The following is a 26,020-nucleotide window of genomic DNA, read 5'->3' on the forward strand; positions in this document are numbered from 1 at the left end:
ATTATATACCTGCAGTTCATACAAGTCATTACTGTATTTCCCATATTCCACCATTCCCCCAAAGACAAGTAAGCGAGTCCCATCACAGACAAATCCATAGGCGGCACAGCCTGGAGGAATGTCTCCTCTCACTGCGGGAATGAACCACTGGTTTGTAGCTGGAGGAAGAGAGTAAAACAGGACATTAGTGCACAGGGCTATACATACAGACAGAGGTTGAGAGGGTCCTGCTCAAAAGTTTACAATCTATGGGACAATGGGAGTTTGATACAAAAGGGTAAGTGCTACATCATACTGCATATTGGTCCTGCTAGAATGCACAAATTGATCCAAGTAGTGAAGGGATGTGCAGTGTATGCATATCAACGCAATGGCCCATGTATTCCCTACACACACTTTGAAAATTTGGAAACTCCTGCCCAGTGACACTGTCAGCTCTCCTCTCAATGCAGTCAGGAGAGATGTACTGACAGTTCAGGCAACAGACTGTCTCCATAAGTGGATAGACTATTTTAATACAAGTATAATTTACACCATCCATTAATATAGTCTAATCTGAGATTGTAACTGCTTGCAGCAATATAAATCAGCTTGTTCTCTGGAACTCCTACTGAGGGAACAACCAGCAACATTAGGCTGCACATGGAACGCTGTTGTACATCGAGTCAGTGACATGACTATAGTCAAGATTGTCCAAGTGGAGCACTTACGAATTTTATAAAGCTTAGCCACTTCACGTCAAGAACAAAGCAAAATGGTACAAATTGTCTAACTGCATGTGGCTGTTGTAACTCTCCAGGCTGGAGTTCTTTAAAAAATGACCCATAAATTAAATTAAGCATACAGCACATGAAATGAAAGCAAAAAAAGTGCTGCCTGACATAGGGCCATTCAATCCTATGCCAACACAAGTATTATTCATACAGGCGACAATTTAAAGCACAGAACCTTGCAAAAAAAAGAAAAAAAAAAAAAAAAGAGCATGGTGCATTGTAATAATTTTTTGCATAAATATTTGGTAAATAACATTAAAAAAAAAAAAGTGTAATTGATAATATAGACCTTCACATTATGAACTGAGAGGCATTGAGATTTATATCTGTATAAAAAAATTCTCAGTGGGGCATGCCTTCATTGAAGAGAAACATGAATGTGGTATTTATTTGCGGTTTAGTGTATTTGACGATGGAAAAAAACAAAACAAAACTATATAGCATTTGTAGGCACATCTCTGAGCACTAGGAACTATGGTACTTATTATACAGACTGTAACAAAACATGAACTCCGCCCACCTGTTATTCCAGGAACTCCGTTATCTTGACCAAGCAGGGAGTTTTCTTAATTGAGCTATCAATGGAATGGCAGGTGGGTTCATGCCCCCTGCTCCCCCTCTAGAGTACTTGTACATCATACGTCTCAGTCTTCCTCTCTGTGAGGAGAAACACTGTCCTCCCTGGGAAACACTGTCCTCCCTGGGGCTGTGCACCATCTCCCCCTTTCCCCATTATTTAAAAGTCACTCCGTCCCCTCCTTGTACACTACCTTCTGCAGCAGTCAAAAAGTTAAGAAAATTACAGGTGGGCAGAGGTTTTTCAAGTGGTGTCTGTATAATTGACAAGTACCGGAGATTTGATATAGGTGAGGCCTAGCTTCTGTGGGAAGGTTGGAGAACCAATGCAATAAGTTATAAAACAAGCACATGAAGCAAGTAGAAGAGTCACCAATACAAATAACATGCAGACCTATTGTACTGCATTTCTCCCAGTCACTAATAGTAGATGACAGAAGAGCTTTTATACTATGGGACCATGTAAGCACAGAAAATACATACAAGCTCACTTTCTTCCAAGAAGATTCTCCAGACAATACTGTTCAGAACCAAAATAGTGTGAAGAATGTAGGAGGCAAATGGATGATGGCAAATGTCTGACAGCTCACTTACATACTGGGTGTAATATATATCACACAAGGTGAATCCCATTCAATTAAAGTATTACTTTTTTTTTTTTTTTTTATAAAGATGTTAAACATGCATAATAGACCAGCTTCCATTGCATATAAAACCCCTATGCTGTGTTAGATTGTTTCCTAGATACACACTATGTAGCATTAACCGGAAAGGCAGAGACTCCATCTTTGGCAGAGCCCTGTCTATGCCCAGCCCCCACAGCTGTATCCTCTGGCCATGTCAGCAGCTTGAAAAGTGTAACACAAGATATTTATGTTACTCTGTCCAAACTAAGACATAGTAGTGTGAGCCAGCAGAATATTTATTTTACACCACATCAGTTTATTGTGCTGTATAAATTGGTGGTGCTGCCCTCCTCGTAACAGAGTGTCTAATTTTTTTGTTCTTGTCCATAGAAATTGAGCCTCAGGAAAGTGGAGAAAAGACTAACAAACAGAAAAAAAATAAAAATTCTAAGAATAAAAACAAAACAAAAAAAAACAATGAAGAAATGACAGAATAATTGTGTGCCCAAGGCATCAATCTGCTTCTATAGCACTCACCGAAGACGCCCTATGCAAGGGAACATCTGGATTTTTGGGGCACATTTCTATTTCAGACCCTGACTAGAAGGAGCAGGGGATTCTAAAATCAGCATTTGTGTAACTACGTTGTTGGCTGCAAAAAGTGTTTTTCCGGCACCAGCAAGTTTAAAATAAAATGTAAAAAATAAATTACTGTTGTCCTTTATAACCTATAATGGTTGCTTTTCATATGTTCATACAGAAAGGGGAATGGGGTCCCTTTCTTAAAAGCACAAATACAACTGGCCACCTGGGTTTCTGGAAACGTTAACCTCTAAAACAAGATGCTTTCAGATATAATGAATACTCCAGCATATATCTGTTTAAACATTGGCAAGATTTTGCAAAAATGAATAAATAGACTAAAAACAATACATACTGCATATTGACTAAAAGTGCTGAATGGGATGATCAACCCCTACCACAAAGCATGCCCTATATTTCCTATCTAAAAATTAGTACAAAGTAACTATCCTTGCCAGCATTGTCTTGAAATAATATTTGCCTACTTAGGACAATAATGTCAAAGGGAAGACTAGTAAAGGGCCTACATAGGACAATACCTACAAAATTACTGGCTGTTCTAGAACAGGCCAATAGACACAACAATGCAAAACTATTTCCCCAATACAAAGCATACAAACCAGTGTGTCTTTTGTGCTATCATTGCCCTAACACTGCACACACTGACAACGTGAAAACTTAAACTTGCAGGTAAATGCATTTAAAATATGTCATGCCCTAAACCGTGGTAAGTGACAAAGCTAAAGAAAGCAGATCCCTGCTACGGAGGGAGGGGAGAAGAGCTTCAGATGCAGCTTTTTGAAACTTGAAATTGGCGCCAGGTTCTCAGCTGGTAAAATGTGCAGCATACAGCAAGAAGGGGATTGGTTATGTGAACAACATTCATCACACAGTACTTTAATTATATGCAATATGGGTGGGGATTGTATGCAGATACTAAGACACCTTAGACAGGCAAAGCCAACTGACAGCTTACTATGTAGAGACATTTTCTCAATCACTTATTACTTTACCTCTACAAAAAAACAAAGGAATCAGGATTTGCCATGATTATATGCAAGCAAAAAAAATCATTAAATAGGCTCAATAAAGAGGTCACTATGCAAATCTTGAGTCACAAGTTACAATTAGACTTTAAGACAATACAACAAACTATATTTATATGTGAACGGAACAGAGCATAAGAATACAGTGTATAATATTGAACATAAAAACGGAGCTGAACCATTTCGGGAAATGGAAATTAAATCTCAATTATGGGTGAAAAGAATAAAATAAAGATTGCAAACTGAATATCTGCATCATAATTAAGACTTTATACCAAACATATTTTCCCTATTCACAGCACAATGCACTGACAATAATGGGTGTGAATAGATAGTGTAGATAAAGCGCTGTGCAGTATGTGCAAGGCATAGAACAACAACCTTTATAGGACAGATAGCATGAGTGTGTGTGATGGCATAATATTTATAGGAGATGCAGCAGGTGTGTGTGTGGATGACATAACAGTGTTGGCTAACCTGTGACACTCCAGGTGTTGTGAAACTACAAGTCCCATCATACCCTTCCAGCAATAAGCTGCTATATATTGGCACAGCATGCTGGGACTTGTAGTTTCACAACACCTGGAGTGTCACAGGTTAGCCAACACTGGCATATAACATCCACACACCGTGGCTACGTGGTTAGCACTTCTGCCTTACAGCACTGGGGGCATGAGTTCAATTTCCTAACATGGCCTTATCTGTGAGGAGTTTGTATGTTCTCCCCGTGTTTGCGTGGGTTTCCTCCCACACTCCAAAAACATACTAGTCGGTTGAGTGCTAAAAATTCACACTAGCCTGTGTATCTGTCTGTGTGTTAGGGAATTTAGACTGTAAGCCCCAATGGGGCAGGGACTGATGTGAGCGAGTTCTCTGTACAGCGATGCGGAATTAGTGGCGCTATATAAATAAATGATGATTATATATAAGACAGGAAGCAGGAGTGTGTAGATCGGATAATATTTATAGGAGATGCAGCAGGAGTGTGTGGATGGAGTATAAGGATCTCATAACATCCATAGGACAGGCAGCAGGAGTGTGTGTATGGCATATAATAAGTATCTCATAATAACATCCATCAGGCAGCAGGAGTGTGTGGATGGTATATAATAAGGATCACATATAACAACATCCATAGGACAGGCAGCAGGAGTGTGTGCACTGGGTAGGACAGGGAGCCGGGGCCGCCCCCTCCTGTCTCCAATCCTCCTGCTGGGCGAACCCGCCATTTTTCTGGCGGAGGGCGGTGCACAGTGCCCAGTGGGGGCTGCTATATCCAGTCCTGTCACTTGCTCACACTGAGCTGTAATCCCGGTCGCCCAGCTCTACAATGAGCAGCCCCTCAGACTAACATATGTTCTGCAGATAAACACACACAATGTACTGTACATATAACACAGCTGGTACAACTTTCCCCCCTAAGACACTGCGTGGAGCGCTGAATCCAGCGCTGTAACATGGCGATATGTGACGTCACTTACCGGTGTTGTACACATGCAGCTCGTCCACGATCCCTTCGTTTCCTCCACCGAACACTACGATCAGCTCTTTGATGGCCACGGCCCTGTGTCCGTGCCGGGGCCTGGGGACGGGGCCCGACCAGCCCACCACTCGCTTCCAGCGGGGCTGTAGGGCGGCGGTTCCAGTCACCGTTGGAGGGGCGGCCATGGCGGCGGCGGTGACAGTTCTCGCACCGGCGAATACGTGTAAAACAAAGAAAAAGAGAGAGAAACCAAGGTCCAGGGGAGGCGGATAAAACTAGCAGGTTACTGGGGGACACGGCTGAGGCACGACGTGTACAATGGGGTAGATAAAACCAGGAACCCGGGGCTGAGGCCTTCTGGTTGCCGGTTCTCACTGTGGCGCTGTGGAGTCCATGGGAGCCGCCATTTTATGACGGCGGCCGGAGAGAAAACAAACTGATTCCCGCGCCCGCCGCTGCTCTTCGGGGCTCCTCCGCTCTGGGGGGGGACCGGCTGCTATCCACACCCCCCTCTGCAGCCCACCCGGTTTCCGCCCCCGCCCGAGCTTATTCTTTTCTTTAAAGTCGCCCGGGAGCGGCGAAGCTGAGGGAGTCCATGGGAGCCGCCATCTTGTGCCGTCCAAACAAACCAATAAAGAGCTGGTAGGAAAACCAAAGATGGCGACGAGCGGAGCGACAACACACCGAAAAAAACCGCCGCCTCCTCCTCCGGGCTGGTGGGAGCAGCGTTAGACAGATGAGAAATTAGCCCCCGGCACCGAGAACACAACAATCCGCTGTATATAGAGGGTGAGAAGTACAGACTCCACCCCTGTGGCCACCGCTTATCTCATATAACTCGGGGTATCTGAGGTAAAATCGGGGAAAGGAACAAAAAACAAATGACTGCCTGTACAAGACTTATTCAAAAAATGTTGGCAACCGGGATAATCGGTGTGCAAACATGAGACAGGGCACCGGAGCCTCTTTTCACGCCTCCCTGGGAGCCGCCATCTTGTCAGCGACCGCCTCCCGTCTTCCTCCTCCTCCGGAGACAATAAGATGGAGGCGGGGATTTAGCGGTGCGGTTAGGGGGGGGGGAACCAGAGAGGCTGAGTGCGGCCGAGTGCGGCCTGGGCACCCATGACAGAAATATGAGCATCTTACTAATGTGTGGGGAATACACATAAGTATGATGTGGGACACACTGTCTAATACATATAAGATGGGTGCTGATCAATGCAGATTATATTACACTTCTACACCATCCATCGTAATAATAAAGACTATACATTATAATAGGAAAATAAGTAGAAAGAAAACCCCTTATACAACAACCCTACTATAGAATAGAGGTGGCTTCCAGCAGTTGTGGAACTACAAATCCCAGAATATCCCGACAGGAAGTGCTGGGACTTGTAGTTCCACAACAGCATAAAAGTCCACAGTCCTAATGATAAACCTATTATTCTAGTAATTAGGTGACAATGCCACAGATGCGGTGTTATGTTTATGTGACTATTAAAACTTAACTATATATGACTGGACTGTATGTTATATGATCACGTTACAGGGCTCCCAGACAGGATGTGCTGGGACTTGTAGTTCCACAACAGCTAGAAGCCCACAGTCCTAATGATAAACCTATTATTCCAGTAATTAGGTGCCACAGATGTGGTATTACAATGTTGGTGACTATTAAAACTTAACTATAATTGATTGGACTGTATGTTATATGATCACGTTACATGAGGGTTCAGCTCCTGACATGTAGTTATCAGTGTGACACTGAGCATTCCCCTGTCTCACATAATACCATAAACCATATTTATTTACTTTCTCCCTGCACTTGCAAGTGACACATGGAGCAGATATTTTATGAGAGACGTTGGCAGGGAGACGCCAAGGAAGCTTTCATGGCTCTCTGGAAGCCGCCATGTTTGAACGTAGCCGTACCCTGCACGTCTGGAACACAAACACCAGATGTGGGAGGACTCTTCGCTCCAGAGTGGTTTAGGAGTCAATTATTATTGCTGCGGCTCTTATCCGAACATATTAATATTAGATTTGAGGCATTACTTCGGCTTTTTAATAACTCGGCTGTACATTTACACAAAAATAGTTGTTTTTAATATATATAATTCGTGTTAATGTCTGCAAGACGCCATCTTGTTGACCACTCCTCCCTCCGATAAGGAAGAGGCAGACACAGTAATGGCGGCGGCTTCTTCCTGCATGCCCGGATGTGGGTAGGAGTACAAAAGAAATCCAGCTGGAGACGATCAAATACACGTATATGTTATTGTGTCGTTCAGTAAAGTAATACATTCGTATGTGTAATGCCTTAATGAAACGTTTCGCGAACATAATATGTTCGGGCAAGCTAGTTTTTGCGCGCCCGTCTTTCTCTTCCCAGTAACTGTCATGGCGCCTCCTCTGCAGGAGCGGCCGCCATTTTAGACTCAGTTCCTAACAACGGTTGCTAAGGCCTGGTGGCACGAGGTAGAGGACGTCGCCATTTTGGTAGGTTTACCCCCACCTCCGTGTCTCCTGTGCAGGCGGGAAACATGGCGGCTCATTAGCATAAACACGACATTGAGTAAAATAGTAGATGAATGTTATAGAAATGGATGGTGGTGATCATAACTTTGCTAAAAACTACTGTTGTGTGTATGTATTGTGTACAGGCATTAGCTTTGCTGCATATTTGCCCATACTTTGCAGTTTCGATTAGCAGATTGCCCATATGCCAAAGTCATCTTATACAGTAAAATATGTTGTGGTATATATTCAGAATGTAATGAAATGCAAGTTGAATCTTACATTTGAGTGCTTCATAGTTATTAACAGTACACTAAATAAATTGAAAGAATTGACCAAGTTTAATAAACATCTCATGATGGGGATTGTAGTCCACTTTGAGGGGGAGATTCAGTTGCTGGCGCGGTGATGTTCTACACGTACATCACCACAATGTCCAACTGCGCACATTGCCAGCTCTTTTTTTTTTTGCACACTTCAATGGGATGCAAGGAAAATTGAGCGGAGATTTCTGCCATTACATGGACGCAGGCCCGGCGTTCCCATTAGGCAAACTTAGGCAGTTGCCTAGGGCGCCGGGTCCTGCAGGGCTCCGCTGACCCTTCCAGCATGCATTACTCCGCCTACTGTGGAGCAGCCATTGAAAAGAAGAGAAGACAAAAAAATAGAAGAGAAGAGGTTTGAAGAGTTCCCCTGCATCTGCTGACCAGACTTCAGGAGAAAAAAGAGTGAGTAAATAAAATCTAATTATTTTTTTATAATTATTTTTCAAAAAGAGGGTGCCCAAAGTACAATCTAGCAAGTAGGGAGGTAAAAAATTGTCTTTAAAAAAAATGGCTGGGTAATATCACTTTTTTTTGGCACCTTATGCTCTATATTTGACTTGCAAACTATGGGGTAGAATTTCTACCCCATAGTTTGCAAGTCAAATATAGAGCATGAGGTGCCAATAAAATTGTCATTTTTTCCACCATAGTTTGAAAATAAAATATAGAACATGAAGTGGCAAATAATAGTCATTTTTCTCCCGCAGAGTTTGCCAATCAAATATAGAGCATGAGGTGGCAAATAGTAATTTTTATACTGTTTTCCACCTCATGCTCTATATTTTATTTTCAAACTATGGTGGGGGTGGGAGGGTTTGAAATTTTGCCTAGGGCGCCGAGAACCCTAGCACCGGCAATGTTTCCCCATGGACTTTCTGAATTGATTCCCCCCCAGAGAGTGCAATATGTGACAAGTGCCTAAGAAAGTGTTCTTCGAAATTATCTTTACAAGTCATCAAGTATGACTCTTATTCAGACACATTAGACTTTTCCATGCAGAGTTAGTAAAAAAACGGATCAAATTTCTAAAAACATATTCAAGTCAATGAATGTCAGTAATAACAGTTTGAAACTGGGCGTGCAGAGCAAATTATGTTTGTAATGTCATGTTTAATGTTTTGTTGAAGGCTCATAGATCTGTCCTGCCAAGATGACAGGTATTTGCATGGTGAGCTAAGCAGATTGAGTTGGTCCTTGCTGAATGTGGACAAGGTGCACTGGTGCCACATCCACATGCAAAAATGAGATTTCATTTGGCTGGATAAGAATTTTATAAGAAATAGCAGTAGTAGAGAGGGTGCATTTGCAGGGACTTTCTCTGGTTTGTGGAGGGCCGTAAACCCCTTTTCTCCCCAGAAAAGGAGTTTATTTTTAAGAGGTGGCAGCGATCAAGCCTTGGCCTACGATTTTAGTGGGACTTCTCTCAATCTTCCAGGTGAGCTTACAGGAAAGTATATTTTTAGGTGAATTTCTTCTAATGTAAACAAACATTAACATGTACATACTATAGTGACTATAATGAACAAAGCCCCTCTGTCTGAATGTGTAGGTGGCCTATGTGTGCTTGAGGAAGACAAACGGGTACATTTGCACAGATAGAAATGCACTATGGGGGCCCATTTTTCAGTTCACAAGTAAGGCATATTGGGACTACAATCCATGTTTGCAAAGACCTCTGTATATATATTTGTAACTACTGTAACTAGCTAAATAAAATGTATTACAGATATATACCGGCACCAAAAGGAGCTATAGGGATAAGGTATCAATATAATGTTATCATGTTTCATATGTATGTGTGTAAAATCATGTCATATTTAGATAAATTAATGCTGTTTCTCTTGCACAGCCATTTGGGGGACATTGCTGACCATGGGTATAAAAGCCACTTTGCTGGGACTAAGGCACTAAATTCTAACAACCTGACTGGTACAGCTCCCACAGGGTCCGTGGAAGTACAGGCAGAGCCATGACAAACAGAAAGGAGGAGGTGCTTCTTCCCATTGGGTGGCACCTTCCCTCTTACAGGATTTTCTGTGAGGAAAAGCAATTTACATAGCCTCTGGTTCTTTGCTTCCACTGCCTGGGTGATAAAAGTGGGCAAGCAAACTCAGTGATGCATACAGTCTGGGATGCCTAGATCCGAATTAATGCCTTTAGCTGAGCACATTAAGGAAGTGCCCTGTGTACTTGAGCGACGCTGTCCTAAATGCAGGTCTGGGTCTGTCCAGGATGTCTTCCTTGGTTGTGGCGGATAGACGTAGTCTCTGGTTCAGATCTTGGGAGGCAGATGCAGAGTCCAAGAAAGCCTTAAAGGCGCTGCCCTATGATGGAAGGGTTCTCTTTGGTCCAGAATTGGATAATATTATTTCTCTGGCTACTGGAGGGAAAAGTTCTCTCATTCCAGTTAATGTGTCACTCACCGGACCGTGAGTGCCTCTTCACTGGTGCGTGGCTCTCCAGTATTCCTGCCAGCACCTATCCTGAACCGTGGCCGCCCGCCATCCTGATGGTCTGCGCATGCGCAGTTCCTAAGAATTCTTCTGACCTTTACTTTTAGTTAATTGGTTGATCAGGCAACACTCCCTCTTTAGAGCACCTGTGTTCATTACCTCGTTGCCTGATCTTGGAGTCTCATTCCCTGTGAGTCTCTGAAGGTGTTCCTGTGTACTTCTCCGTGTCTTCAGCTTCCTGCTGATTCCTGCTCAACTGATTGCTGGTTTCCAGACCGCTTCAAGTCTTCCGTTTTCTACTATGTCTTCAGTTCCCTGCTGATTCCTGCCGGTTTCCAGACCGCTACAAGTCTTCCGTGTTCTACTATGTCTTCAGTTCCCTGCTGATTCCTGCTCTAATCATCTGCGGCTTCCAGTCCGCTATTACCTCCAGTGTTCTACTCGTGTTCGCTATCTCCAGTGATTCCTGCATTGCTCATCGTTGTTCTACCCGTGTCAAGTTCTCTGCCTGTGTGCTGACCCGGACCCTGATTACCGCTACCACTCACCTGTGGCTTCTTTACTCGTGCTGGCGTGCAGCCGCTCAGCTGTTCCTGTATCCTCTCGTGGACAGCCTGCTCAACTGAACCGCGGTATGCTTACTTTCTATTGACTGTATTCGTTTACTGAATATCCGCTTGGACTGTTCTCCACTTACCCACGGAATCCTCTATCTCCCTGAGACTGTGTTATTACTCCGCATATCTGCTGGGAAGTTTACCTCTTTGTTCATTTGTGAGATACATATGCTAATTGACCTTCTGCTATTAGCCTGGATTCCAGTAGTGAATTCGTCTCTGTCAAGCAGCGCCTGCCACACCAACATAGACTTGTGCATATTGTTTGGGATCAAGTTCCTTGTGCTCTCAGTGTCTACATTCTATGTTTCCACTCATCGACACCTGCACCTGGAACAAGTCCTCTCACTACAAGCAGTGGTACAACTTGCTGTACGCAGACCACTGCCTTCCCCGTTACCTACCTACACCTGGACAAGTCTTCTCACTATAGCAGTGGTACAACTTGCTGTCCGCAGACCACTGACTTCCCCGTTACCTTCCTGCACTTCTTCACGTCCATCAAGATCCTCGTGTTCATATCTACCTAATCATTAACCAGATTGCTGCTAGTCATTGACTTTTCTATTTGCATCCTCTCACCATCTGCTGAGTCATATGTTCCGCTAGTCACCCTGCTACCAGAGGACCACTGTGTAACCCACACTACTCTGGTAAGATCATCATCTGGTGATATCCTGGGCAAAGACTCCTAGTGCCCGTGACATAATGTCCCTAAGGGCCAGAGGTTCTGGTCCTTTCGCTTTGGTGGTGGATCCAGGAGAGCTGCCGCGAGTGGCCAATTCTTTGTCCAACGGGGGCGCCTCAGACAAGCTTGGACAGGATGACATCCTGGCCTGAAGCTGTCAGACAAACAGCCTACATAACTTACCTCTTTCCCCACCGCAAGTTCGGTGGTGGGAGCTCATCTCTTGTACTTTTGGGACTGGTGGATCCGTTCTTCCTGGATGCCTGGCTAAGAGACATCGTGACTGGAGGTTTCGTCCTGGATCTCTTGTGGATGCCTCTGCAGCGTTTCCTCTCCTATCCACTCCCCTTCCTCGAGACGCCACCAGGAGATGGGTCCTTCAGGGGGCCATTCAATCTCTGTTGTAAAGAGTGATTGTTCCAGTCCCGTGAGAACAAAGAGGTTTGGGTTATTACGCAAACCTTTCTCTTGTACACAAGGTGGGTTTGTCCTTGCGCCCCATCCTGAACCTGAAGTCCCTCAACTTACACTTGAGAGTAGCCAGCTTCAGGATGGAGTCAGTTTGCTCCGTGATCCATGAGCGGAACAATCCCATCCAGTACACCCTATGGCATTGAGGCGGGCTTCCCCCTGTATTCCATTGTCGCTCTCCTCCTCTTCCCACACAGGCTTCATTTCAACATGGTAGCAGCTCCTCCTGTCCCCTGTTGACATCCGTGACTTGCCGGTCCAAACTGCATGGGAAACTGATTTGGAGATCACTGTCTCAGCGGAGGATTGGGAGAAAATCTTTCAAAATATCTATAAGTGTATCAATCCCTCTGAGATGATGATTAAAATTGTACACAGGTTGTATCTCATCCCAGATAAGCTCCACAAAATGTGTCCCTCAGAATCTAAATATTGTTGGAGGGATTGTGGCGAGATTGGTACTCTTGTGCATATTTTTTGGATGTGCTCTAAACTCCATTTACTATGGGCCGAGGTCTTCCATCTAATATCACAGACTTCTAAATCCAATATCTCCCCCTCCTCCGCTATGACACTTTTACAGTTATATCCTCCCTATCTCCAGCGCCATAACCAATACACCACCGGACACGTACTCCTCGCCACTAGGGTGGTAATAGCACATAATTGGAAATCTCCACTACTTCCATCTCTCTCTAAAATTATCACCAAAACTCAACGCAGTTATAATATGGAAACCATTGGCTTTAAATACTCTACAGCCGTATCCTCACCACTGATCAAATGGTTCCTGTGGTATGAATATTACACGGAACACCGACCCCTACAGAACCCTTACTTCTAGTCTTGATTCTCTGAGCTTTTCAGTATTGATGGACCTAAATGTACCCACTTGACACTCTGCTTGTCTCTAGCTATGTCTCTCTCCCATCTATCTCTTATATAAGTATTATCTCGTGTATGGTATGTTTGCTATGTGTTGGCAATGTTGAATGTATATTTTTTTTACATCACAGATTGTACCCAGTATCCATTGCTATGTTTGTTATATGTCTCTTTATAAACTCAATAAAAAATCTTTCAAGTTAAAAAAACAAAAAAAAAAAACAACTGGTTTATTTTCTCTCATGTCTGCACATACAGTAATTTTGCTAGAAAGCAGCTAAGAGAACATTAGGCTGTTTGCAAGCAAAATAAGTACACCAGCATTGAGCCACACCTTCTTTTTTAGGGTACTAGCTGTACAGGAATATAAATGCACTATAAACATAGAAAAAAGCACACATTTTTGTCATTATTATCAATATTTATTTATATAGCGCCAGCAAATTCTGTGCGTTACAATTGTTGTCTTCACTTTTCCATACCAATGTTAATCTATATACACAATCAGTGTATTAAGTATCAAACTGCCTTAATCACATTCTGACCATCTACTGCTTTGAGTCATCTCTGAATGGTTAGGTATATAATAAATATATACTGGGTCTTAGTACAACCAAAATCTTCAAGTAGACCACAGTCAACATTAGTTCCTCAACATTCCCTTATCACATTGCTCTGCGCTTCTCTCCTCAATAACACAAGAGTCTAATAGGGATGGATTGAGAGTTCCATAGAAGACGTGTTTGGCAGAAGTCTTGCAGCCGTGTATGGGATAAGGTTATAGAAGGTCACAGTGAGAATATTTATGGGTAAGGTTAAATATAGGTGGGAAGCTACAGCCATGATGCTTCAGTTTATTTGGACAGTACAGATAACTATCTTCTTTAGGCCACCATCAAGTGGTTGATTTGGGGTACCTAACTTATTTGCTTATCATAGGGCTGCTAAATTAATTCATATTACATTTATTGCATAAACTGCAACCTTGCATTCGATTGAAAATAATGCCAATTGGTACATATACATTTATTTGGATTCAATACACTGCAGACACCCCAAATGGTTAATATTGCATGATACAGAGAACTCACATCAGTCTCTGCCCCATTTGGGGTTTACAATCTAAATTCCCTAATACACAGACTAGGATCAATTTGTTAGCAGCCAATTAACCTACCATTTCCCTCCTAAAGTTCCATGCCCTGGCCTGTGCCATTGCGGTCCTGTGGGTCTCGAATGCTTCCCTTCATTCATCGTTTTCTCGTCGGTGGAGGAGTGTTGGAGGAAGACCATTGCGCTGACCTGCTTACCTGACTGTCTTTGGGCCTAGGGTTTGCAAGACTCCTTCCTGCCTCTAAGGGTTCCAGTTGCGATCTTGGAGCCCACAGCAGTGACCATCAGGATCTCTAGTGAGTGTGCCCTCCATTATACATATTCTCTGGCCGGGCACCGTCCCTCCACATGGGCCAGCTTGCATCTTCTGTGGAGTTTTGTGTTGATCATCAGCCAGTCCTTTCAGTGCATTTTAATAATACATGTGGCACACTCTACAGCTACCTGATACAGAATCTCTAATTACCTCTGTCCATTCACCTATCTTGGTGTTTATCACTTCCTCCTAAATATATATTTTGCTTCAGTAGCATACTTCAGTCTGCTGTTGTATATAGTCTGTACGCTTCATAACCTAGGTCTCAGAACCTACCCTGCATAACCTATACTATCTCTCATCTTTGACTCTCTCAGTTCTCTGGGACTACCAATCACTATGGGCAAGAATTCCCTGCCTCTGGCAGGTTGGATTGTTTTTCCAGGTCATTCAATGTCTCTTTTCCTGCTGAGCTGCAGCTGTCAGGGGTCTCAAACTGTGATGGAGCCTCCGACTTCTGATGTACCTATAGCTCCCATGCAGGAGGTGCTGCACGCTAATTCCTCTGAAAAGAGGGTACCGGACAAAAATAAAGTTGACTTGTCCTCATTATGCCAAGAAATGCAGAAAATAAGAGACAGAATAGGTGAAGTGGAGGTAGCATTTCCACTCTGGAGGATACTGCTGCACCTATGAAATAGAAATGACCAATTTGGAGTTGCAAATAGTCTCCTGTAAACAAAAAGTAAACCTGACATTGAATGGCGTTTATGCTGGAATAATGTTGGATTTGTGGGAGGATGGTGATTGCCCGGAATCCTTCTTGGAAGACTGACCTATACAATTGTATGGGAGAGATGCTGCACTGCACAGTTTGCTATTAAAAGGGCACATCACACTTCTAATCAGAAACCGTCACCAGGTGCTCCTCAGCGTACCTTTGTTGCAAAAATTCTTAATTTTAACTAGAGATGCTATTCTACATCTTGCCTGAACCAGGGGTTCGCTGCTATACCAAATCCAAAAGATGGCTGTCTTCCTGGATTTTTCTACTGCTGTTCAGAAGACTAGGGTTCAACTCCTACAAGTCAAGAGATGATTGTGCGATCTTCAATTACTGTATACTATCTTCTTGCCGACACGGCTGCGGGTGGTAGTGGATGGTACCACCCAATTCTTTGACTCTCCACAGGCTGCTGTCGTCTGGCTGGATTGTAATACTCTTCAATAATCCTATCCAGGACTGCGTAGCATATATTCTCCTGCATATGGACATTTCTCCTTTGCTTTCTTTACAGCTGGACATTGGTGGTATTGTATGCTCCTGTTTCATGTTTGACTATTTGTAATTTTCTTTCACCCAGTTTCTCACATGCATGATTTACTCTGTGACTATCTAACGGTGTGTACTGCCTGTTGGTTACTTCACCCTGGCCGGGACCTCACAGCACTTTAAATAATTTTTCAATTCTTTACCTATTTGACAGAGGTACTTGATATCTGCTGTGCATGAGGTAGAATATAATCCGCCTGGTTTTTCGGACCACTCCCCCCCCTTCTGTTACACTTTGATTATAATATTACCAGGGGACAAGCCCTTTGGACATTTAACCTGTTTTGGTTGTCTCTCATGGGGGCTGGTTTCGAGTTGATTGCTCTATGGGAAGGGTTCTTTGCCGTGAACACCCACACAATGCGAAGCTCCCAGTAGTATGGGACTCATTTACGCCTTACCTTCGGGGCATCTTAATAAATAGGGTTGTGGGGCTCAAGACATTTTCAGGGGATAAGGAACAGCAGTTGGAGCAAACTGTAGAGCTATGGAATCTGTTTATAGTGTGACTCATTCCACTGCTTCCTGTCTGAATTGGCTTTCTGCCAGAAAGAATGGACGAATTACCTGCTAAATAAATCTAAGCATAAACTGCTCTTCAGGAAATGTCCATTATGTGGTAGCAGACAGGGCTGGTAGTTTTCAAGCCTACCTGGCACACGTGGAGGGTGCCAGTACTACTGTCCCTATGATTATAGATACAATGGGAGTTGAGCACTCCATTGCTGAAGTCTTTCATGATTTCTATAAGGATGTGTGCATTATAATGAGCAGGATCTCTACAGGTTTTTAGACACCATCTCTCTCCCGGTATTGTCCACTGACAGTTGACTGTTCTTGGTTTTCCTTTTACACTGAAAGAGGTAGACAATGCCATAGTGTCCTTCCCTAGTGGTAAGGCTACAGGCTTGGATGGTCTTCCTATAGAACTTTACAAGCAACACAGAGCGCTTTTTGTTCCTAAGTTACTAGACACCTTCAATACTCTCTTTGAATCTGGCATAATGTCCTGAACTCATACCTCTGTCCTCTCCACTGATGTGAAAATTATAGCACAAAATGGTCCTTAGAATTAATTGGAAGATCTTGGAATTAATTAATCCGGATAAAACAGGTGTAATGCCCGGAAAGTCTACCTATTTGAATTTAAGGCGCTTGTATACTCTCATGCAGGTGGCCGTTTCTGATTCCCAGGAATCTTTCTCTAGATGTCGCTAAGGCATTCAACTCCGTTGATTGGTCATATTTATGGGAGCTAATGAAATAATTTGAGATGGATCCTGTATATGTTAATTGGGCCAAGCCTCTTTATTCTAACCCAGTGGTGATAGTGAGTGTTAACAGCTACGTTTCCCGTCCCTGTAAATTGGAGCACTGGACAAGTATGTCCAGTCTCTCCTACCTTATTTGCAGTGGCCATTGAGCCTTTCGCTTGTTTAATTTGCAATACTGCCACAATTCGGTGCATTAGGACTACTAATAGAGAGACCAAGTTGGCCCTTTATGTGGATGATATGTTGTATTTTCCATCAGACACACAGGACTCCTTGTACGACTTTATCCTGGTAGTCAATGACTTTGAATACAGTAAATAGAGTGACAAGGCAATATATAATTATTGTGTTTATGCTGGCTAAATTCTCTATAGCCAAATTATGGATGGCTCCTGCTAGTCCTCATATGCGCAGTTGGATTAATTTAGTATTTATATTACGGTGGGACATGAATGTTTTGTCTATACTAGTAGGAAATGCCCCTTGAAGTATGAAAATATTTGGGTCCGTTGGCTAGACTCCTCTTTTGCTTTGCCCGCTATGGCGAGACCCTCTTTACTGGATTAGACCCACAGGCACCCTCGTTGTTGATGTCATTGTTTTCAATGTTTTACTTGTTTTCCTGATTGTGCTGGTTTCGATGCTCAAGTTGGTCCACGTGACTTTCTTGGTTTCCCTTGAAAATTTCTCAATATTCTCTGTATTTGATCTTTGTATCTTACATATCGTTGTCTATCTATTGTCAGTTTTGGTTCTGTCTAAACCATTTACATTCTACAGTGCTATATTACTATATCTTATATATATTATGTGTTGTTTGTCTGTTCGCAGTTAATGTTTTTTCTGCTTGTTTGCATTGTTTATGTATGTAATACAAATTAAATAAAAAATAAAAACACAATGGATTTAAAGAAAAAAATAGTACTTAAGTGCAGTTTGTAGCTACTTGATCTTCTTGAGCAATTCTTTCCTTTGGGCTTACATGGATTACAACTCTCAAGACAGCTAAATTAAATAAATCAGGGGAAAGAGACAAATAGTATATCCTTGATCAATAATGGTATCATTATCAGATATTATTCCTTCCTATACCTTCCAACCTCCCCCTAAAAAAAAATCTACGATATTGCAGGTTTCACTTATACCTATATGTCTTTAGTTTGATTGTTATGTACGATCTCTACTTCTATCGTCACTGATAATTATATCTTATTTTTGTACAGCATTTTATAACGGAAATACATTTCTTAAAATATAAAAAAATCTATATAAAAAAATAGAATAATAATGGTATCATTACTTCCACATTTCATGACTACACTTATTCTGAGGCGTTGTGCTGACATAGATCTCTGGGAGTTTTAAGTTCTTTCTAATTTCTCTCTAATTGCAAGCCAATTTGCAATTCAATTAAGAAAGCCTCACTATTCCCACTGTGAGTCATCTACACACTCGCTTCAAAATATGTAACGCTCACACAGTTTGAAACATATATTCTCCAACCCAACACACTGGGTTTTGCCTTTAATAAACCTGCCATTTTAAATCATTAAGGAAAAATCGCAGATAGTGACCATTTGGGCGAATCGCAGCTAAGTATATTTTACCCCAGATGTTCCCTTCATGAATAATCTAGGACATAAAGGAGGCTAAGTTGAGCAGTATTTTAGGAGTAATACGTTGGAACACATTTACGTTTCAAACACACAAGGTGCCTTATCCCAATGCATTGTGCTGCTCCTATGCTGGCTTTTGTTTGGGATTATGTAACAGGAGTTATATTGGTCTGGCCCAAGGGTGCACAAACTTTTTTAATTTTTTTTGTTTTAGCTTCTTACCAGTATTAATTTTGAAAGTTAGAGGGCCACATCATGTGGCCCCTGAAGCAGGGGTGGATCTAGAAAATTGTTGTACCACACAGACTAGGGTTAATTTTGTCAGCAGCCAATTAATCTACTAGTATGTTATTGGAGTGTGGGAGGAAACTGGAGCAAACCCATGCAAACACAAGGAGAACATACAAACTTCACACAGATAAGGCCACTGGATTTCTGCATGACAAGACCTCCACTAAATAAAACATGTAGGTTACACAGCATCATTTGAGATCAGAGGATGAGGGGCATGCTGTCTGCAGCATATGATCACCCTCCTTCCTCTGTTGGAAAAAGCTGCACGATTCTAGCTTGCTACTTCAGGGTGCCATTTTTAGACAGGACTTATTATGAGCCAGTATGCTGCAAAGTTGTCTATTTTTGGTTCCACTTATGTGAACAGATACGCTCTATTGTGGGGTACATTAAAAACAAGCGCAACAGATTGGCAGATGGAAACGTCTTTGCAGAATAGAGTTGTACTGTTGCAGCATTACAGCTAACTATCAAAAACTGTGCAAAATCACCCAGATGTACTACTGATTTGTCAGATTTGTTTGCTATAGCTTAACTTAAATTAAAATGCCTGCCAATATATGTATATATTACTACATATTGGAATCTCTTTAATTAAATGATTTGTTTTAACTTATTATTTAGGTTGAGCATTATGAACTGAAGGGCCGCATGAAGTGTATCAAGCTGCTTATCTGCTCTAGCCACATGCAGCTGGCTGTATCTTCAGGCAGCCATGGCTTGGTTCCCATGTTTATAGACCCACTCAACGTTATTTACATAACCCCTGTCATTTATCCAACTCCAGGGCATGTCACATGCTTCTCCTGTGTGACAACATGAGTTCATTTCCTCCCCCTCTCACCTTTACACAGACTGAAGAGAGTGAAAAGGTGCTCACCCATTGGGCCTGAGTCAGTAAGGAGAGCAAAGCATAAAAAGGAGTAACTTTACGGACCCCTCACCAGGGGCCGACGTCTCCAACTATCTGGCCGGTTGTGTGCCCAGCTATTGTGGAACTACATATTCCTGCACACACTGGCAGCCTTTGATTGCAAGGGCATACTAAAGCTTATGGTTCAACAAACACCAGCATGTCCTTCGAGTAGCAACGCGCCATTAAATTCTCCACTGCTCAAAGTTCAACGCAAAAGTTTTAGTTCCACAGTACACTGTCCTGCTCACCAGACCTTGGACTTTTCACATGAAATCTGGTAAGAAGACCCTTTCATTGGATTAGTGGATATTTTGAGCACAATAAGTGGATGCAAAAGAATAAAGTATTCATAAAGAGCTACGCTTATGTCAGGCGCCGTCCCCACACCTCCTCGCTGGCCGGGGACGGACACCTTCCTTCCCCGCTGAAGCACCCTGTTGCTAGGCAATGGTACGCTCCTTCCGGCCGTCGTCAGGGCGCATGCGCATCCATTGCCACGGCAACGGGACGCGCACCCTGACTTACTGTCGGCGGTCAGCGCTTCTCTACATCTCCATGGTTGCTTACTTAGACGATATTCTAATATTCTCCCCTGATTTGCCTTCCCATTGTGTGCATGTGAGAGAGGTTCTATCATGCTTACAATCTAATCACTTTTACTGTAAATTTGAGAAGTGTGTTTTCGAAGTTCCACAGATTCCTTTCTTGGGCTACATTGTCTCAGGAGCCGGCCTCCTGATGGATCCAGAAAAATTGTCCGCTATCTCAATTGGGCCAGGCCGTTAGGATTGAAAGCGGTTCAAAGATTTATTGGCTTTGCCAATTATTACCGTCAATTTATCCCGCAATTCTCTTCATTGATTGCCCCCATCACTGCTCTCACTCGAAGGTCGGCCAATCCCCGGAACTGGTCTTCTGAAGCCATCTCTGCCGTTGACTCTCTAAAGAAGGCCTTCGCCTCGGCTCCAGTGCTGGCTCAGCCGGATCAAAACAGACCCTTCTTCCTAGAAGTTGATGCTTCCTCCATTGGCGTTGGGGCAATGCTATCTCAAGAGTCCGCCTCTGGGAACTTACTTCCTTGCGGGTTCTTCTCCAGGACATTTTCCCCCTCTGAAATGAATTATGGCATCGGTGATAAGGAACTACTCGCAGTAAAGTCAGCGTTTGAGGAATGGCACCACCTCCTTGAGGGCGCCCTCTACCCTGTTACAGTCTTCACCGATCATAAAAATCTTATCTACCTTCGGGATGCCCGTTGCTTGAATCCCCGCCAAGCCAGATGGTCTTCATTTTTTGCCCGATTTGATCTCAAACTTACCTACCATGCTGGTACCTTGCTCTCTCCCGGTCCTTCGACATTTCTGATGTTCCACCTATTGTTGAATCACCACCTGTTATTGAACCTTCTTGCATTGTGGCTCTCGCCCGTACCCCTCCAGTTGGTTGCTCATTTCTGGAACCTCACCTCCGTCTGAAGGCTCTTCGCTGGTCTCATACTTCCAAGTTCGCCATACACGCCGGGGTTGAGAAGACTTTCTCGCTGTTGTCTCGACACTACTGGTGGCCTACTGTCCGTACGGATGTTTGGGACTTCATAGTCTCATGTACAATCTGCTGAAAACAAGGTTCCTAGGCAACTCCCCTCTGGTTTGCTCCAACCTCTACCCATTCCTGACCATCCGTGGTTAAGTATCTCAATGGATTTCATCACTGACTTATCCCCTAGCTGTGGCTTCAACACCATCTGGGTAACAGTGGACAGGTTTTCGAAGATGGCCCATTTTGTCCCTCTGAAAGGCCTCCCTTCTGCCTCTAAATTGGCACAAGTTTTTATCAAAGAAATCTTTTGTCTCCATGGTTGTCCTCGGGAGATAATTTCTGACTGTGGTGTTCAGTTTATATCTTATATTTTGGAGGGCCTTTTGCAAAGATCTTGGTGTTGCCCTAAAATTTTCTTCTGGTTATCATCCACAAACCAACGGGCAGACTGAGCGGGTGAATCAAGACCTGGAATTGTTCCTCCGCTGTTTTTCATGCCATAATCAGTCCAATTGGAGTCTCCTGCTGCCTTGGGCTGAATTCGCCCACAACAATCACAAGCATTCTTCCTCTGGATTCTCCCCTTTCTTCTCTGTGTATGGCATCTATCCCATCAGTCTCCTACTGTCCCTGCCACCCACTCCATGACTCGAGATATGGCCAAAGTTTGGTCTTCTACGAAAAAGAATATTGAGGTCTGGGCATCAATATAAATCCTCTGCTGATCGTCACAGGAGACTGGTGCCTGCCCTTCAGGTTGGAGACAAAGGGCTAAATTTACTAAGCTGCGGGTTTGAAAAAGTGGGGATGTTGCCTATAGCAACCAATCAGATTCTAGCTTTCATTTATTTTTTACCTTCTACAAAATGATAGCTAGAATCTGATTGATTGCTATAGGCAACATCCCCACTTTTTCAAACCCGCAGCTTAGTAAATCTAGCCCAAAGTGTGGCTGTCCACCCGAAACCTCAGACTTCGGGTGCATTCTATGGAGTTGGCATCCCGGTTCATTGGTCCTTTTCCTGTGATCCAAGTTGTTAACCCGGTTACCTTTATATTCCGACTCCCCCCTTCTCTAAAGGTCCATTATACCTTCCACATCTCTCTGCTCAAACCCTTGGTACTCAATAAATTTCTTCATACTACTCCTGTCCCTCAGCCCATTCAGACCTTGACTGGTGACGAGCATGAGGTTAGCCAAATTCTGCCCGAACGTAGACTTCGGGGACGTTCTTAGTACCTTGTGCATTGGAGGGGCTTTGGGCCAGAGGAGAGGTCTTGGGTCTTTAAAGAGGACTTGTTCCACGACTGTTGGCCACTTTCCAGAAGAGGCAGTTGTTATCCTCGGATTCTCCCAATAGAGAGGGGGGGGGGTACTGTCAGGCGCCGTCCCCGTGCCTCTTTGCTGGACGCCTTCTTTTCCCGCTGAAGCGCCCCGTTGTTAGGCAACGGAACCACGGCAACGGGACGCGCGCCCTGACTTCCTGTCGGCAGTCATCGCTTCTGACCTCCGCACCACTGCCCACGAATAAGGGCTTACTTCCTCCTATTTATTGCAGGCTCTGGCACCATTAGGGTGCCAGAGCAACTAGGTTACTAGCCTCCAGCACTCCTTATGTATTCTTGCTTCCTGATTGACTATCTGTGTAACGACCCGGCTTTCTCTGACCCTGTCTTGGATACCCATCTGGATTTGTGCTGCACTCTCTGGTTTGACCCTTGGCTTGCTGACTACGCTCTGTCTCCTGATTTGGTACTTCATTTGCCCGCACAGTTCCTGACTCCAGCCTGTACGCCCACGATTACTCATCGCCATCTCGCGAATAGCTTCCTGGGTGGGCCGCGACCTGCACGTCGTTTACCGCAAAGCCCAAACTCCCTTGTGGGGGTCTCTGGTGAAGACCAGCGGCGTGTTAAACTCCGCGCCTCCCGTTGTAGCAGTGCCAATATCCGCAGGTTGCCGCATTCCCATATTGTGACAGCTTATATGCATAGAAGACAAAGTTAATGCAGAGCATATACCAACGCGTGTTGTGGTTTACTTGCTACTTCCTCAGGGTGTCTCTATAGAGACATCTGCATTTGTAGAAGGAAATCCCACTGATGCCATAATGTGTGATCACAGGGATTTCCTTGCAGGGTACAAAAGCTTGGGAGACTGACTCAAGTCTCTCCAGCAATACTAATAGATCCATGCAGACATGGTCTAATAATTGCTCTACAAGTTACTGTGAACTCCAATTTGCATGTGATCTGTTGGGGCTGAAAATAGGCGACACACATTGGAGTCAAACTTGACTCGTCAAGGTCTACCCTGGTAAAAAAAAAAAAAAAAAAGAGGCAAGGATAGTTAAAAAGAATTATTTTTCTTCAAAAAAAAAAATACCATTGCTAGTGGCACTCTAAATTCCTAAAACATTGATAAAAGTATTATATATCTAACATCTCCATACTACAGAGAACATTTTGAGGTCATTTACTTGGGCTGCAATAATTGTGTAAAATTAGTCCTGAAAATAATTCAGGAAAAAAGTGTATTTTTGTGATTTCCCCCCCCCCCCCCTCATTTCTCACTTATGTAATGCTCATAAAAAAATATTTAATTCTATATGCTACCAAAAAAAACAAAACATAAAACAACAAAAAAATAAAGTTTTCTTTTCACTTAGAAATAAATAATAAAACAAGTTATTCCTGGAGAGCCAAAACACCACTAAAATACAACAATTATTCAGACCATTATGATGTAAGCTAATAAACATATAATTGTTACTCAAAACCTTGTTATACAGAACTATATGCACAATTGTTTTAAAAAAAAGTTATAGTTTTTTATATTTTGAGATTATGTCCTTTCATATAATTAATTTCTTCCCCTCAATGGATATAAAAGCAATGTGCATATGTACCAATTGCAACCTCACATGTATCTAAAGTGTACGGTTTTAAAGAAATGAAAGAGCAGATGACACAGCAGTGCAGATAAAGCAGAGTTTACAGTATGCTGGCTTTGTTAGACCGCCTGTGTGTCTGAGTGCAGAGTGCATGAGAATCAATGTCAGAAGCACCGGCCAATCCTGACATCGGTAACACTAGGACGCCTCTCTGCTTAGCCACACTCAGGAAGTGCTTAAACTGCTGCAATCCAAATGGGGGTGGAAGTTAAACATTACAGACGTCCCTGCCTGCTTGCTTGCTGTCAGTGAGCAGGATCTGCTTGCATTGTACACAAGCCTCACTGCACTGTTTAATGTGAGAATTAATTGAGAATGAAAACTTCAGGCACCATAGAACAGGATAGTTCTTTGTTGCATGTGGCTGGAGGTTTTGCTGTGTGTCTGGTGATTGTGTGCACAGGCGTGTTAGACACAGTCAGCACTGAGCTGGGCTATAGTCACTATGCTGAGAAACATAGCCCTGAACTTCCTGGTTTCCTCTCAATGCCTTTCAATTCCATTATCAATGTTGGATACATCTTTCTGGGCATGTACTGGCTATCCCAGGATGAAAAGACTATCGGGATCAAGGACCAGACCGGACGTTATCTGAAGAATGTCTTCTCCTGGATGGCACTGGCCTATGGCCCGGTCCAGTGGCTCAGGCTGTGGACGCAGACACAACGTGCAGCAATTCTAGATCAGTGGTTTACATTGCCTATGTTTGCTTGGGCCATTATTTGGTGCAACTCCATACTGAAAAACTGGAACAGTCATCATTTCTTGGGAATTGAGCTCCTCTCATTAAGCAGCTATTTCTTGAGTGTATTTCACCCACAAGGCTTTGAATCAGCCCTGGCTTTACATATGGTATGGGCATTTGTTTCTGGACTAGGACTGCAGAACAGATACGGAGATTCGACCACAAAGAAATACTTGGCCAATGCTCTTATTTCCTCCCTTGGATTTGTAGGACTAAAGCTTCTTGATCATTGGTTGGCTCAATTTTTTCTCTTTAAGAGACTGACTGGTCACTTCTGGTCCAAAGTGTGTGACATCTTGCAGTTCCATTACGCTTTCTGCTTTTTAACTCACCTAGACCGCCATAGATCGTTGAAGTGGAATAAATAAGGACTCAAGCTAGGACCGACACTTCAGATAGCAATCTCTGTGTTGTTACCAATTGTAAACATCCAATCAGGAAAGAGAATTGGGTCCACAAAGAAAGCAATACTTGAATTAAAAATATATTTGAGATTTTGTGAGAAAAATAGCTTGAGGATATGATTAGAGTAATGGAGGCTAAGTACAGTAAACTTAGAGCCTTGGTTTTCATTTTAATATTGAATGCCCCGTTAAACATCAACCGTGATAAAATATTAATTTGTTTATTAAATTAAAAAACATGTAAAAGCATGAGATGGTTTATTTTTTCACTTGTTTTATGTACGACCAGCGTGCCATCTGTATGAATGTTGTATGTTATTCCCGTATTAGTGTGGTTTTGCTCAGTTTCCTCTATTCAAAAAAGACTTGCAGATTAATTGGCCTCCAACTAGATAATAGACCCAGGAGTCTGTGAACGTCTGTTGTAGGGAATTTTGGACAGGGCCTGATGTGAATGAATCATCTGTAATTATACAGTGCTGCATAATATGCTGGAGTGATATGAATAAAAATAAAATATCAATAGACAT

The 26,020-nt window shown here is 43.1% G+C and overlaps 2 protein-coding genes across 4 annotated transcripts in view; one reads left to right on the top strand and one right to left on the bottom strand.

Annotated features, from left to right (window-relative positions):
• The window catches only part of HCFC1 (host cell factor C1), a 34,751-nt gene extending 28,641 nt beyond the window's left edge, over positions 1-6,110 (bottom strand). For all 3 annotated transcript variants that reach the window (XM_075184851.1, XM_075184850.1, XM_075184852.1), the window contains exons 1-2: positions 5,085-6,110; positions 10-158 (exon numbers count right to left, since the gene is read on the bottom strand). In XM_075184851.1, the coding sequence (XP_075040952.1) occupies positions 10-158; positions 5,085-5,271 (336 nt within the window). In that variant the 5' untranslated portion in view covers positions 5,272-6,110. The remainder of the gene's footprint in view (positions 1-9; positions 159-5,084) is intronic.
• Positions 6,111-24,406: 18,296 nt separating this feature from the next.
• TMEM187 (transmembrane protein 187) lies at positions 24,407-25,739 on the top strand. Its single transcript, XM_075186065.1, has one exon. It carries the CDS (start codon positions 24,657-24,659, stop codon positions 25,452-25,454), a length of 798 nt encoding a protein of 265 aa, XP_075042166.1. The 5' UTR covers positions 24,407-24,656; the 3' UTR covers positions 25,455-25,739.
• The last annotated feature ends 281 nt before the right edge of the window (positions 25,740-26,020 follow it).

Source organism: Mixophyes fleayi, chromosome 9 (assembly GCF_038048845.1).
Source record: "Mixophyes fleayi isolate aMixFle1 chromosome 9, aMixFle1.hap1, whole genome shotgun sequence".
Classification (NCBI taxonomy): Eukaryota; Metazoa; Chordata; class Amphibia; order Anura; family Limnodynastidae; genus Mixophyes; species Mixophyes fleayi.